Source organism: Aplidium turbinatum, chromosome 3 (assembly GCF_918807975.1).
Source record: "Aplidium turbinatum chromosome 3, kaAplTurb1.1, whole genome shotgun sequence".
Taxonomy (NCBI): Eukaryota; Metazoa; Chordata; class Ascidiacea; order Aplousobranchia; family Polyclinidae; genus Aplidium; species Aplidium turbinatum.
The window spans coordinates 30,409,035-30,426,339 of record NC_137474.1 but is presented as its reverse complement, the minus strand read 5'-3'; the positions used below and the strand labels follow the sequence as shown (position 1 = coordinate 30,426,339).

The 17,305-nt window shown below is 36.3% G+C and overlaps 1 protein-coding gene across 1 annotated transcript in view; it reads left to right on the top strand.

Annotated features, from left to right (window-relative positions):
* The first annotated feature begins 1,006 nt into the window (after positions 1-1,006).
* Positions 1,007-17,305, top strand: part of LOC145767397 (folliculin-interacting protein 2-like) — a 30,648-nt gene continuing 14,349 nt past the window's right edge. The window contains exons 1-3 of the mRNA XM_082579211.1: positions 1,007-1,329; positions 15,903-16,101; positions 17,106-17,174. Of these exons, the coding sequence (XP_082435337.1) occupies positions 1,259-1,329; positions 15,903-16,101; positions 17,106-17,174 (339 nt within the window). The 5' untranslated portion in view covers positions 1,007-1,258. The remainder of the gene's footprint in view (positions 1,330-15,902; positions 16,102-17,105; positions 17,175-17,305) is intronic.

Here is a 17,305-nt window from a genome sequence, read left to right as displayed (position 1 = left end):
TAATAATTCAAATTTAAAATATATTTTTGCTGCATTAGCTCTATATTTGTCAAGAATTTTGCAGCGGTCATTTATGACCGACCAATGAGTCGGCTTCGGCAGACATTCGAGGTCATTCCGGAGGTCATGTCCGCCATGACCGCCGGAATTTCGAGGCCTGCCATTTACTTTTTCAAGCAAATAGGGCGCCAATTTACAACATGATAGTGCTGGCAGACAGCCAGACACAGATCATAACAAACCTGCAGTTTATGGAAAATCACAAAAAACAAAAATCATTATATATTATATATCTTAAAAACAATCAATGATAGAAAAAAACTGATAGCATTTTTGGAATCAGTGCTTGAAAATCATACAGATACACTGATACACTTAAAAAATGTATCCAATCCAAAAAAATTTGAATTTTGTTATGCGGTGTTATCAGGCTGTTTCTGACAACCTAGTTGTATTGTGAGAATCAATATGAAGTGATAATGAATACAAAAACATTGTGATAGAGCTTGTTATTTACTAACTGTGTACTCTCATAGGCACTCTTATTGTACTACTTGTCCATTCAGCCTAAAATATTTTGGATCTGGTGTACAAGTATCCACCCTGGTCATAAGTGCTGTGACATGAATATACGACATACGTCAAAGATTGTAATCAACCAAGACACATAAGGTGAGGTGTATGAACAGCATTCAACCAAGCAAAAGTTGTTTATGCATTTACCACTTTCCCTTTACTTCATTATTTTCTAACCAGAGTTAGAAAGCTACCCTTTAGGGTTAGGTGAGAGTTTTGGTTGGAGTTAGGAAATAGTAAAGCGAAGTTAAAGTAGTGGAGGAGACAAAAAACAGCTACTTCAGCCTAATGGTAGGTCGATTCCTATCTATGATGTCACAGCATTTTTGGCCAGGGTTGAAACTTGTACATTAGCTCCAATATTTCAGCTTCAATTCAGTAGGCTTATCACCTTTTTAGTAATATAACAAATATCATCTTTACAGAATTAGCAATCTACATAATTTTTGTAAGTTAATAATGTTGCACCTAAACATAGCAAAGATTTGCTGACTTTTTTATATCTGTCAGCAACTTCTTGTTTATTTTATTGAACTCATTTTTACTTTCAAGACAGTGATGAGGAAATTCTTACTTGCAAGGTGTCACCTGTATCTTCAACTTTGGACAGATGCAAGCCTACCAAAAACGTGTCCAGCATTACTACGTGATGTAGTAATCATTTCTTGAAGTTAAATGCAATATGTTTCAACGATTTCATAAAAAAATTTCTTCATCAGAGAAGAAGTTTAAATGTTCCTTGTTCAGCTTTACGTAAGTATATTTGTTGTTTAAATCATATCGTAAGCGCTGTATTTTCATAAAAATTTAATACAGTTTCATGTGTGTTTTGTTCTTATTTCTCATCTATCAGTTATAGAAAGTGCTAGCCTATTCTCAAACTGATGTAACTTGTTTCTCTTTTTGATCTGTTCAAATTATATATATTTGATTATTAGTTTCTAATCTATGTTAGAAATCCTTTGCACATTATAATTATGTGCCTTTTAACATATTATTCAATTGCTATTAATATATATATATATTAGGGTGCACACAACCCCCTCATATGCTACAATTGACTTATAGATTTGTGAGGTTGTTCCACTAGTGGAAAAACTTTCCGGACTCGAAAATTAATGACATCGGGCCATGTTTATGTGGGCCACCATCCACTCAAAGTTTCCAGATATCTACTGTAGGCTTAATTGGAAATTTTTTCCTTTTTTTGTAATAATTTGTTTCTTTTCTTTCTTTTCAGAAACATAAGTATATATATAGGCTACGAATGTACACTATAGGATTATTATAGATAAAAATCTGCTTTGCCAGTCAGCAACAGCCACTATCATTTTGTTTTCGTTCAGTTTTACACATTTTGGAAGAGATGTACCGTAACGTCAATCCGTTAAATCTGAGGCTTCACGTGGCTTCAACAAGACTTCAGACAAAAATATTTGGCCTGGGTGATGCTGTGACAAAGGAGGATGCGACAATTACAGGCAGTCGTCTGCCTACTGCTCTGCAGGTATTGAGAAGCATCATATTTCATGTTGAAGATGGATTTAGTGAAAATCGCACTAAATATGATGCAGCAAAAATGGTGTATGTACAAATTGTCCCGTTTTATCAAAAGAGAGGAATTCCGATGTTAGCAGAACAGACTTGTTGCCAAAAGATCACCAAGCTCTTAGCAGAAAATGAGAAGTTACGGAAAATCCCGAAAGCACGTCGAACAAGTGCATCTGTGATTGCAAAACTCAATGACTATGAAGCGCATTTGTCAAAGACGTTCCCGCTATGGCTGAAAAACCCTGAGAAGGTTATATCAAATCCTGCTGACATATCTTTCTTAAAATCAATGATGACAGACAGGACAGCCACAATAGCCGGATTAGACTCTATTTCATGTGCACGAGCCAGAAGGAAAGAAAATAGGATTCTGAGTGCAGAAAAACGACGAAAATACTCTAAAAAAGAAACACAAAAACTGTTTTCTACTGTAACTGTTTGTGACAGCACTAGCGAAGAAGATGAACAACCTCTGGCAACGTTTGCTCCCAAGGAGAAACCGAAATCTCATAAGCGAACCTGGCGAACTGGAACTGAAGCAGTCATTCCACATGATATCATTAAGTCCCCAAAGTTAGTCACGTTGGCTGCTCGAATGAAGATGACACCAGCACAACAGGCAGCATTTACAAAAGCATTTGTGGATGAAGTTGGTGGTGATTCCTCGAAAGTTTTCACATCCTACTCTGTAGCTGATGAATCGAGGCGTCAAGTAAGTCACGAAGTTGCTCAAGAAGTTAGGAAATTTTGGGTTGCACCAAAATTTGCATCCATTCACTGGGATGGCAAAAACCTTCCTTCTCTTTGTGACAAGTATGAACAGGAAGAACGATTAGCAATCATTGTTGGGGACTCACGAGAATTGAAGGTGCTTGGAATCCCAGCATACAAGACCGGTACTGATGAACTAACTGGTACAATCATCTCTAGAATGTGCTACGATTTATTGACAAATTGGCAGTGCTCAGACAGTATTATTAATATGGTATTTGATACAACGTCATCAAATACTGGGCATCTAACGGCAGCGTGTATCAGTATTCAAAACAGATTGGAATGCCTTCTTCTCTGGTCAGGTTGTTTGCATTACATCGGTGAAATCGTTGTATCACATATCTTTGAAGATTTGAAGCTAGAGGTTTCAAAATCACCAGAAATGAGCATCTTCATGAGACTCCGCAAGAACTGGAATTCTATTGCACACGGCAGTGGCCAACTGCTAAATACACTGGATATCAACAGCTTTCCAGTAACAACGCACGATCTCATTCAGAATGACGTTGTTCAACTTGCACAAAACAAATTGTTCATTCGAGGCGATTATAAAGAACTTTTGAACTTGTGCATTGCTTATGTCAACCCTGGTCTACAAAATGTGAAATTCTACCGTCCTGGGGCCACACACAAGGCCAGATGGATGGCCAAATTGATTCATTCCTATAAATTGGTGCTCCTGGAAAATCAAATAGCTAAGTTACCTAAGGGAACTATCGCGTCAGTTTCACAAGTGGCTAAACTGAAAGATCTCATGAACTTATTTCACTCGTCTACTGTACATATTGGTTTCGGTGTAGTGTTGCTGTAGATTAGGGTGGATCAAAAAAAACGAATTTTTAGGTTCAGCTTAGTGCATCTGCCAAAAGATGCAGTTTGGGCTATCTTTTACATTGGTACTTGAAAAAACATTTTTTGACCCCGTTTGACCCCTATCCAGGGATATCTATAACTACGGGATTGGAAACTCTGTGGAACTGAAAACCATTTTATACACCAGTAGGGTCACTTTTCTTTGTGCGCTGCTGTGATAAGTAATCACATAAATTGACCTCAAAGGGCAGCAAGTATTAGGCTAAACGAACAACCAAAAGTGTAACAATCAATTCACCTGCTGTAAATTGTAAGGTCTACGCTTGCCTGGTTTGTTTATTTGTTTGTATTCCATTAGTGCAGTCATGTTGTATTTTGTTTGCTGCTTAAAAAATTTCCAGAATGACTATTGGTTTTAGTTCTGATGACATCGTAAACGGATTAGTTTCGTACTAGATTGGTCTGTGAACAAGTTGATGATACAACAGCATATTTCACTGATTGCTGAACACTCCTCATTTACTTCTGATCCGATTTGCAGCACGCAAAATGCTAAAGAACAACAGTAGGCGGTTTTTGGACTCGTTGCATTCATTCATTTTTTGGATTCATCGTTTTTTTTTCTAGCAGCGTAAATGTACTTTTATAATCAATTAAGTTTTAATGTAAGTGTACATTTTGTATTATTATTGTAAAATCAAATTTTGTGTATCTTTTAGTCGGTATTTTGTTTTGTTAATCTCTCTGTAATCGTAGTAATGTGATGACCCTACTGATGTATAGCACTGGATAGAGTTTCCAATCCCGTAGTTATAGATATCCCTGCCCCTATCCAAGAGCTCTCTAGTGACCGCCGAGGCAAAATTCCTTAAACTGACTATAATTTTTTTTCTAGTAGGTGCAGGCTAGTGGTTTTGGTGTCTATCCCCACTAAATCAAGTCTTGGGAAGTCATTTCTGCAGTCTAAAATCATCTATGGGCTAGCAAAATGACATCAGAGCCTTTATTCAGCAAAAATGCTTGAAAAAGTTGGAAATTTATTGTTTTTTTTTTAAAAAGGGCAAAGAAAAACAAATTCATAATGCTTCTAAAGGTATTGCTGTTAATACACTGAAGCAAACATATAAAAGCAAACAATTACCGTATGAAGTTAATGGCAAAAATGTTGCCTTTAATTTGTGCATCCAATTATCCATAGCAATACAGTAATGGACACAAAATGCATGACAACGGGTTCAGGCGAAATCAGTATGTTAGTGTTTTGTTGAGCTTATATCAAATCCTGCAGACATATCATTCTTAAAAGGAATGATGACAGACAGGACAGCCACAATAGCCGGATTTGACTCTATTTTATTCGCACGAGTCAGAAGGAAAGAAAGTAGAATTCTTAGTGCAGAAAAACGACAAAAACACTCTAAAAAAAGAAACGCAAAAACTGCTTCTACTGTAGCTCTTAAGATAAGGAACTTCTCTGGTCAGATTGTTTACATCTGGTGAAATCGTTGTGTCATGTATCTTTGAAGATTTGAAGCTAGAGGTTTTAAAATAACCAGAAATGAGCATCTTCATAAGACTCCGCAATAACTGGGGTTCTATTCCACAGTGGCTAACTGCTAAGTACACTGGATATCAACAGCTTTCCAGTAACAACACACGATCTCATTCAGAACCTCAAAGATGACGTTGTTCAACTTGCACAAAGCAAATACAAGTTCATTTGAGGCGACTATAAATAATTTATGAACTTGTGCAATGTGCATTGCTTATATCAGTCCTGGTCTACAAAATGTGAAATTCTACCGTTCTGGGGCCACACACAGGGCCAGATGGATGGCCAAATTGATTCATTCCTATTAATTGGTGCTACTGGAAAATCAAATAGCTAAGTTACCTAAGGGAACTATCACATCAGGTTCACAAGTGGCTAAACTGAAAGATCTCATGAATTTTATTTTCCTCGTCTACTGTATATATTGGTTTCGGTGTAGTGTTGCTGTAGATGCTCCTTGGAACCGTTTGACTATGTACAAGAACATTCTCAGATATGGAGCAGTGCATAAGTTGATATCAGATGCTGCTGAACGTAGCTTCAAACGTCAATTTTGGTATCTCTCTGCTGAGATGGTACCACTGGACTGGCACTGTTCAGCTCTGAAGTTCAAGAAGAGGTAAACATCAGATGGCTGATGAACTTATACATGTAAAACCTACAGATCCAGTTTTTACACCAGCAGATCGGTTTGGCACTGGCCAGCTATGGACCACGTTTTCCATCAGAAATCAATCTGGAATCAAAACTGACAGATTTTATCACAAAGGACTCTCGGTTCTTTTTCTCTGTTTTAGAGATAAATGATGATTTTCTTCCTTTATCAGTAGAGAAATGGTCTGAATCAGAGTCGTACCAGAAAGCTGTTTACAATGTGGCTGAACATGGAGTTAAACTGAGCACCGATTACCTACATTGTGCCAGAAACGAGGAACACTATCAAAACACTTTACAAATAGTGGAAGCTAACAGAAAGACACACCTAATTTGAGAAAAAAAAAACTAATATCCTCTTGCACAGATTAGACTAGTCGATCACATTGCCTTCTGTGACAAAATGTGTTAGTAAAAGTTTACAGTTACTGTATACATACAGATTCAATACCAGGCTTTCATGTAGCAAACTTACTAGCCTATATTGGTAACTTTCTATGGTATTTGATCTATTTCCAGTGTGAAATTAGAATTTTAGACCACTTCCGCTCACTGGAGTTGTATTTTTAGCTATTCCAACGCGTAAAAAATGTGAATTCACAGACAACTCGTATAGACAAGCATATTCTTTTAATTCCCTGTACGATAGATAGTCGAACAGGCAAAAGTTTTATGCATATTATTTTGTTGAAACATACAAATTCTGTTGAGAAGCGTGAAAATACCGGTAATTCAATATTTACTTAATGGCAAACCTAAAAAATTGAATGGGATGGTGGCCCACATAAACGTGCCCCAATTCTACTGATTTTTGGACCAGCAAAGATTCTTGGCTAGTGGAACAATCTCACAAATCTACAAGTCAATAGTACAAAAGAAAGTAAAAAACAAGGGGGTTGAGTGCCCACTATCCAGGATGTGTTCAATGGGATGCTTATTCAGAAGCCAAATGCAAGTTTTGCCTCTATTAAACATTATATAAACTCAATTAAGTTAAGTGTGATCGGATACTTACAAACATTGAAATAAACAATATCTAAAGCCGTAATAAATGCAATAGTTAAGTTTACACTATCAAATAAATATATATGCGGCATGCAGCTGCACTATCGTATGCTTCTGTAGTCTATTGGACCTCATATCACCTCAACCACCTCATTGGACTAGAGGGCAGTTTGCACACAAATGGTCACATCCTCGTGTGTTTTACCTAGGTTACACTTTTTTTAGTATTTCATCCATAAAACTGCCCAAAATATCTAAAAATGCCATTTCTTTCCCATAAAATGCCTTTTTTAGAGCAAAAATGTCATTATGCAATTTTGGCTGCCTATGCATCATTTTAGACTGCAGAAATGACTTCCTAAGACTTGATTGAGTGGGATTAGACACCAAAATCATTAGCCTACACCCACTAGAAAAAGTATTATGGCTAATTTAAGGAATTTTGCCTTGGCGGCCACTAGAGCGCTCTTGGATAGGGGTCAAACGGGGTCAAAAAATGTTTTTTCAAGTACCAATGTAAAAGATAACCCAAACTGCATCTTTTGGCAGATGCACTAATCTGAACTCAAAAATTCGTTTTTTTTGATCCACCCTACTGTAGATGCTCCTTGGAACTGTTTGACTATGTACAAGAACATTCTCAAATATGGAGCAGTGCATAAGTTGATATCAGATGCTGCTGAACGTAGCTTCAAACGTCACTTTTGGTATCTCTCTGCTGAGATGGTACCACTTGCACTGTTCAGCTCTGAAGTTCAGGAAAAGGAAAAACGTCAGATGACTGATGAACTTATACGTGTAAAACCGACAGATCCTGTTTTTAAACCAGTAGATCGGTTTGGCACTGGCTTCGGAAAACCATGCTTACCATCAGAAATCAATCTGGAATCAAAACTGACAGATTTTATCACAAAGGACTCTTGGTTCTTTTTCTCTGTTTTAGAGATAAATGATGATTTTCTTCCTTTATCAGTAGAGAAATAGTTTGAATCAGAGTCGTACCAAAAAGCTGTTTACAATGTTGGTTCCATCAATGTGACAAATGATGTGGCTGAACGTGGAGTTAAGTTGAGCACCGATTACCTACATAGTGCCAGAAACGAGGAACACTATCAAAACACTTTACAAATAGTGGAAGCCAACAGAAAAGACACACCTAATTTGAGAAAGAGAAAAACTACTATCCTCTTGCACAGATTAGGCTAGGCGATTACATTGCTTTCTGTGACAAAATGTGTTAGTAAAAGTTTGCAGTTACTGTATACAGATTTAATACCAGACTTTCGTTTAGCATTGTTAACTTTCTATGAGTATTATATTTGATCTATTTCCAGTGCAAAATTAGTATTTTAGACCACTTCCGCTCACTGGAATTGTACGGTATTTTTAGCTATTGCAACACGTAAAAAATGTAAATTCACAGAGATATCCTGTAGACAAGCATATATATTCTTTTAATTCCCTATACAATAAATAGTCATACAGGCATAGTTTTTATAAGTTTTATGCATTTTATTTTGTTGCAACATACAAATTCTGGTAAGAAGCGTGAGAATAAATCAATATTTACTAAATGGCAGCCCTGAAAATTTGAATGGGATGGTGGCCCACATAAACGTGCCCCAATTTTACTGATTTTTGGGACAAGAAAGTTTCTTGGCTAGTGGAACATTTTTACAAATCTACAAGTCAATAGTACAAAAAAAGTAAAAAACAGGGGGGTTGTAAGCACCCTAATATATATATAATACTAGATTATTAGCATATATATATAATATATTTGTGTATATTTTAAACCATTGTGATGACAACATGTGTGTTGTTGACTGATTAACAAAACATAAATGTTATATCATACATTGATGTCTTTGTCAAATATTTTTTGTGTTTAATTCAATTTTCATGTACTTAAGTATATACATATTATATAATTAAATCAAATCAATTTAATTTGCTCTGCTTTGCTCTTTTGCTTAGCATTGAGCACTTTTTTGTAGTATTGATAGTTTTTATTGTTTTATTATATAATTATATTATGTCATAGAAAGTGGTTTCCCACTGTTTAATGTTTCAAAAATCTTTAACACACATTGGCTTGAAGAGTAGCATGTTAAAATAGTTGCCTATAATTGTGGTTGACCTGGATTTAACTGCCAAATGTTGCTTATATTCATGATTCTCAGAACTGTAATTTAAGCTGCAATCAATAACATGTAACCGCAGTTTTATGATATAGATTGAATCATATGCTGAAAAAATATAACATTACGCCTATTCAATCTATTTTGTATTTTTTCTGGTCTCTTTGGTCAAACAATACTTCTAAATTTGTATAGAAATTAGAAACTTGAGTTGTGTAACTTGTAAAAAAGTGCTAAGTTGTTTAGTGCTGTAGGTATCAGTCTACCAGTATATATATAAAAACTTGGTTTAAAAAGTATTATATAAGTGATTTATTGAATACAGGTCAAGATAAGTAAAGGTGTTTTTGTAGGCACGTTAAAATGAAGTCCATATATACATGAAGTCATAGGCGCCGACTTTTATTTTTGCACGGGGTGGCGGATAGCACAATATGGCAACCCAAAAACTTTCAAACTGCATGTTTTTGTTTGATTTTTACTAAGCGTGTTTCGTAGATGCTATTGTCTTTTCACACCTGATTTGTAGCTCGATAATTTACAAAGCAACTTTAAAACAAAGCACAGGAGGTACGTCGTGAATTTTATTGTTACGTTGCTGCTCTGACACTTAACATTTGGCAAAAGTATTTTTGCGAACAGCAGCTCTGTCAATCCAACTGTTAATCAACTGGTCAAGTTGTAACCGTGCAGTTTCTGCTTGATAAACATTTAAAATTAGGACGTGGTTCAATCGCTGTTGCGTCATGGTAGATCGCAAGTAGGTTTTTATGCGCCTGAGTGCACTAAACGATCGCTCCGCCTCGCAGGTGGTGGAAGGCAACGATAAGTATATTTTCACAATGCAGACCACGTTTGGAAGCATTAATGAAATTGTTTCATTGCTTGCAAATAGATCAAGCAGTTGCGACATAGTTGCAAATCGGACAGAATGCTCTATCTTTGCATCTATCGTATTCTAGCCACGGGAATTCGCTCTCCCACGATTTTTGAAAGCTTCTCCCTTCAACAGCGATTATCCTGCTCGTGCTCGGTTCTTCCACCTCCCTGATCGTGCTAACGCCTTTTGGCAGTGGCACACTTTCGTTCAGGCGTTTGGTCACTTTCATGCTGGCTGAAATCCTGACTAGACGCAACAAAAATAACCTGCAATTTTAAACGCTTTTTCGGTGGCATCTTTAAGCTGAATAAAACTGGAATGTCGGCGAAAACTTTTACAGGACGACTTTTCGTAATTTTTTCTATGATGTAACAAGCAACTCCTATGTCAGACCAATAAATTCCCGCCTCAGACTTTTACAGGACGACTTTTCGTGATTTTTTCTATGATGTAACAAGCAACTCCTATGTTAGACCAATAAATTCCGCCTCACAGTTTGTCATGCATTGACACGGTGACGCAATATTACTGCATGAAGTAGATAACAAAGTAGAAATTAAAGCATGAAGTAGAAGTAGATAACAGTACACTCCAATTAAAATCGGAAAATAATTCAAAATGCAAAATCTTGAGTAATTGAAAAAGGTTGCTTTTATTATTGGGAATTGGGGTGTAGCTTTCCTCGAATAGAATCATGTAAAAGTGTAAATTTGCAGAACATTAAAACTGCTACTTTACTAAGTGCACTTTTTAAATAAAACTCAAAAAGTTTCGAAAATTGCATTTTTTTTAATGAAATTTGAAAATAGATATTCATTTATTTATTTAGGGGGTGAAGCTATCAATCATCGAGATAATTTTACTTCCAAGTATTTTATAGCTGGCATAATTTATAGCGATATCATGAGCAGTTTAAAAAATTTCAAAAAAGATTTTTGAGGGAGGCAATGGAAAGATCGTATTTTGTTGATTAATAAATCCCATTGTAAACCTAACAAATGTAACAATGACTTATGACAAGTAACAAATAAAACGATCGCAACAACAACAAGGAAAAAACTCGTAGCCACGTGCTGTGTAATCTTCACGTAGCTTTCTTGATGTTACGCGAGTATCATGCTTGTGACAAAAACAATCATTTTCTTCGCAATACTGTATTGGTTCACCTCTTGCTTTACGTTGACTTGAAGCGAAAACCAATGATCAAAAAAAGATTTAAACGTCCGTTCAAATTACATTTATTTGCAGCAAGTAATGTAACCTAAACGGGGTGGCTGCCACCCCGTCACAGCGGTTACGGGGTGGCGTGGCCACCCCGTAACCCCGTAAGTCGGCGCCAGTGCATGAAGTATTTCTAACTTGCATAGACTTTGACTCATTAATTCATAAACTTTTCAAGTAAATATCATATTCCCAAGAGCATCATAAATTAGTTGAATTTGGTTGGACAATCAAAACCGCATTATGTAAGCACTTTTAAACACAGGTGTTAGAATACGATTTACTACAAAATATTGTAACTTCAAAGTGATCATGGCATATGACTATGAGTCAGCTTTATTGAATAGGTTTCAGCTTTCCTGTATGGTCACATGCCATTGCCTTAGCAGAAAAAAAGTTCTGATATAACAGTAATCACTAATGCCTGATGGAAAGTAGGCTTACTGCTGGTACTAACTAGTCACATAAAAGTTGTATGATATGGAACTGTTTAATTGAATGAAGTAGTGTATTTTTGTTAGATGCTGAGATAGCTTTGAAAGGATCTTGTAACAAAAGAAAGGTGACTTCAAACAGAAAAGATTATTATTCATAAAAAAGTTGTGATGTATAGCTGAAATTTTAAGACTATCATGCTGTTCAACATCATTGAATGTTACAAAAAGCATAGGTAATAGCAAATCTACATATAAACTAGTTTATTTCAAGTCTGTTTAACTAACTCATGTTGTAAACTCTATTGAAACTCTGTCATGGGTATTTAAGCAGTTAAACTATTACTAGATTGTTATGTTTTGGCACTCAATGTTATATTTTTGATGGTCCTGGTACATTTTTTCGTTAACAAGAGGAACAAAATTCCAGTAAAAGTGATACTAGTTTAACCTTCATATCTGCTAGTTAGCACACCATAGACCAGTGTACACATGATACTCAATAGCCTACTAGAGGTTGCATATTCAGACTTGTCTTCTGTTGATATTGTTGCTTTGCACAGTTTTTAATATGTCACTGTTTAAATTATCTTTAGAACATTGTAATGTGTACGGTATCATACTATAAAGTCCCATTCTTGCCTTTTCACTGGCTGTATTTCTAAATTCTACAATTGCATATATAACTATTGTGCATTCAAACCAAGGTAAAGTAGCGATGTAATTAATTAACTATGTAACTATGCATTGTGTGTTTAAATTTTATCGGCTAATTGGTTCTTTGCGAGTCTATTAAATGATGAATTGAGCAAAAGTAATGAAAATTCAGACTTTCATGAAGTATTCTATATCGGGTTGCAGTCACTCAGTAGTGCATCAGAAGGGAAACGCTTCACGTGATGTGAAGTGTTGTCCAAGTTTCCTGATCAAAGGTCACGTGTTGTCACATTTACGTGTTTTTTAGTGGTTGAATGTCACGTGCTTTAAATTTTCTAGATATTATTAGAGAATGTAGATATGGAGTCGCCATCCAGAACTCTTTGTTATTTTTCAGGTTGCATAGATTAGCTGCACAATCGCATTGTTGTGAAAGAAAAGATTGTTTTTGTTATTATTTTTTTTTGGCTTAGTACTAAATTTAACTTCCTATTTTCGATGACCATGCGGCTGTACGTGACGCGGGAATTGTTTAGTTGTTTACATACAGGCTGTGCGCTGAAAACAATATGGTATCGTTCTTTCAACTGTCAATCATATGGGAAATATTGGTTGTTTATCATTTATGGCATTGTAGGACGTTGTTTAAGCAATGCCATGATTAGAATTTCTCTTAAGCCCGTCCAGTTTACCCACATTTTCCATGTGCTTTGATGCCCTGTTGTTGTTGTTTACTTTCCGATACTAAAATAAACACTGACAAGGAAGTTAAAAATGTCATGATAGCCTATATATATACTTGTAGAAATTTTGTAACATGTCAATCAGATTGTTTTGGTGATTTTGATTAAAGCTATTTTTGCTTGCTCAGTTGTGTTCATTGTCTTGCAATTGCAATAAACGAGGAACGTGTTTACAGTTTAATAACGTACCGTATATATTCGTCCTTGCACTAGTGTGGGTGACAGGCCTCGAAATTCGTTTTTGTTGACGGCGGACAAATTGAATGTCACGGCGGACACACCAGTTTTAGCGTCGATCATCATGCTTAATCACTTTTTCTTGATAATTCTTCGTCACTTGAGAACTATAGCTATGGTTTAGAACAGTGATTCTCAACGTGGTCCAGGTGGACCACTGGTGGTCCACATGGAATTTTGTTTGGACCACCGAGAGTTCTATAAATCTTTGATAAAACGTTCTTCAAAATTTTATCATTTACTACAGTAAATTATATAAACACTGCATACAGCCACAGGTGTAAGAAAATTATGTAGCATGTATGATTGTATGTCAGCGTGACATTACAATCATGTTTAGCCTACTTCATGATTTTTGATCGATTTTTCTGGAAGTGCTAGAAAAGCATAAGCTCAGCAGTTTTTGAACTTATTTTACTTGTTGACGAGTAGGCTATTGAACAGTTCAAGGCATAAGTGATGAAGTGCTGGCAGGCCTAATCAATAAATCATTATGTTGCTGTAATTGTTGTGGTGTTGTCGGTGCACGAAGAATGCGCTTCTTTATGGTACAAAGTTTCTTTAGGGAGAGTAGAGCTATTCGCTGTTTCGCTGAAGGTTAATAAACTATTTTTATGAATGTCACATGTTATATTTTTTCAGACGCTAAATTAAGTACTGAATTTCGCAGTGCTTTCAAATGAAGAAAATGTCAGAAGCTCCTGTTGCTAAGAAGGCAAAACTGAGACATTACCAATTTACCATTCTGTTGAAACAATATGTATATACATGATGATTTGTTAAAATAAAATTTGATGTGTATTCAAGTATAGTTAAGGTTGAGTGTGCAAAGTAAGAGGGTTTGCTTAATTAGTTAATTACGGGACTAAGATTGAACACGCCCTTGAGTTTACTGATCTATGTGCAATACAGTTTCGACTAGTGGCGTTCATGAGGTGTCAACATAGCAAAGTGGTCCATTGGATATTTTTTTTTCAAAATATGGTCCATGGGCCAAAAAAGGTTGAAAATCACTGGTTTAGAAGGCTTTTTAAAATTTCAGCGAAGTCACTCTGAAAGGCTTTCATCAGACCAACGACGTGCGCTTGAAGAGTCAAAGCGCCGTGTAGCTGCTTAATTCGCCGCATAACGGATTAACTTCCACTGAACCAGGTCGTGTGGCTTCTTGCGTCACAATGCTCTGGGCACGAGTCGGAAAACTTCTACACAAACGCTACTACTTTTTGCTGTGCAAAGTTTCACTAGGCTTTTTTCTTTAGGTTTATTTTTTGCGTGTGAATTTTCCCTGGGCCTTTTCTTTCTTACTGTAATACCAAAAGTTAACAAATTTTGCTGCACCTTGCTCTAATAGCCTACTCGTATAATCTAATTTTGTAACCAACCTTGCCTTATCAATATTACTCGGAGATCAAAGCCAGACATTGTGACGTAAGACTTGAACTAAGTTGCGCGTGATTAGTGTAGAATTACCGGTACTTCCATCGATTCTTGCGAAGAATTCACCTTTGTTACGCTGATTCAATGTCATCAATTGTTGAAGCAACGTAAAAATCGAAAATTTTCCTGCTTGAATGGAAGCTAAGGGATACACTATTCACATTTTCCAGATGCGCGCTAGAATGAACGGGAAATAATATTCTCGTAACAATTGTTCGTGCTGCAATGACAATTTGTATCGCTAGGGTCTGTGTTATTTCTCGGCGGACAAATATGACCGATCTAGATGGTACTTTCCGCAGACATCACATGCTGTGTCGTCGGATATGTCCGCCGTGAATTTTCGAGGCCTAATAAGATGTTGAAAGTCCGCTGTTTAACATTTTCCATTATTTCCTGCATTTCATGTCACATCAGATGGAGTCATCTGCTTTTGAAACTGTGTAACTGTTACCACGATGCTGCTTTCTAGTAACTTTCCAGCTTAGTCTGGGAACATCGTGAATCTGAGGTGGTAGAAAGATAGAATCTCGGCCCCAGAAGCTCACACGGTGACGACTACGATTGATTCAGCTAACCATGAATGCCTCTGCCTACAGCTGGCTGGATGTTGGATTGTTGAATGTTGGTCCTCGATTTGTAATAGCTGGGAAGTGACGTTTCGTGAGATAATGTGTAGTTGTGATTGCGCTCTAAAAATAAAACCACTTATAATTGTGCAAACTAAGTTTCAAACTTTTATATGTTTCAAAGCACTGTATGTAGTTTAGTTTTCAGTATTCTGAAGTTGGGTCTTTTGGAAGTTTCGTGTGTCGCAAAACTTTGCTTATTGGTTAATGTCACAGATTTGTCTTTACCTGATGGTTCAAACGCTGCATTGGTGTTGATTTGAATTTTTTACTTTTACTGTTTTATTGTTTCCTTCATGCCTTCTGTTGTTGAAGCTGTTGCTAGCACCTGGACAGTCATAAAGGGAACTGCAGAATACAAATTAATCTGAAACTTTCAGTCTTGTGAAATGCTGTCTTCAAAATACATCGTCCATAGATAAAGCGAGAAACACGTTATTATTAAACTGAGTTTTGTTCTTCTTTCATGTTTGAAACATAACGCTAAGAACTTACTCGACTTGCCTTTTTAAACAAATTTTTTTTTTCAGAGTGCCGGTACTAAATTTTTGTGATTCCATGAATAACTCTCTGCATTCAAAGATTTTTTTTATTTTAGGAAAGCTCGCACTTCTGGAGTCTCACCGCTTGCACAGCATTCTCCAGAATCCCACCAGAAACGGGAGGATGCCCTCGTTGTCGTATCTCGTCCTCCACCAAACGTCAGATTGGTTCTCTTTCAAGAACTCGGAGGTGACCGACCTGTGCTGTTCGATTCAAAAAGGATTCGAAAAGTCAAAGCTTCCCCCTGTACAGTTGTAAGTGACATTTCACTTTCTTGTGTTAAACGCCCTTTTAGTTGAATGAAATAGTAACATATTCAAGACTATCAAAGCATAAACTCGACATATTTAATTATTTATAGTGACTGCAATTCGATTTGTTGAAATGCAATTTTAGTTATGTTTATAACTTTTTAAAAAGCGGTAATTTTAATCTCATTTGTAGAAATCTTAATAAATTTACTTTATAAGTGTGTAATTAGACTGTTGGTTAGTGTATGTGCACGCACTACAGGAGTACAACCTTACTTGCCTGCAGTGCAATTGTTGTCCAACCTAGGCCGCAAAATCTGTCATTTTTACATTTGTTCAACGTATGACCGATTTTGCTGTTGGGGTATTTGCCACCTACAATCAACCTTTAAAAAATTACAAAGCAAAAAAAGTCCACCCCAGAGGTAAAACCGAATTTTGAATTTGTTGCGCTTTTTGGAATTCTAAGAATTTGAATTATTTAGAAATTAAAAAAAAAATTGAATTAAAATTTAATTTTTTTAATCGTACCCAAGCTTACACCCGGTAGTTGAAGATTTGCATTTAGTGGATGAGTTGGCAAGAAAGCTAATCTTTGTGTTTACTTTGAAGCATGTGATAAGTGTATTGTCACGTGCTCTCGATAAGCGTCCAACCGATACCCTTCTGAACATGATGGTGATGCAGGGTTTCTAACGTAACAACTAGGTTAAGAGTTTGAGATTCAATGCCACACGAGCTCAGGATCATGAATTGTCTGTCTCAAACAGTTTGTTATTTAAAAAAAAGCAACCTAACCAAATGCAAAGCGCATATTTTCTTACGACACAATTCCATCTATTGCTGTAGCCCCAGTTTTTTACCAAACTGCGTTACTCGCGACGACACCACTTAATGATACGAAGTTTTGTTGTAGAATATTTTGTTTCATGGACCAATGAGATCCCAATTGTCATATCATCGGTTAGTTAATTTTATTAACCATCTCACATTATTACGTCATTCAGAACCGATCGCTGTCTAGCCCTTATCAATCCAACATGGGTGAAGACGTTGAGGCCAAGCCACAGTTTGAGGTGAGCTCACTGACAGAGAATTTTTTTTTTTTTGAAACTTACTAAGCCAGTGATTATACTTGTTTAATTGTATTTGGCATCTTAAACGAAAGAATACACGAACATAAATTTCAATGAGGAATGACCGCAAG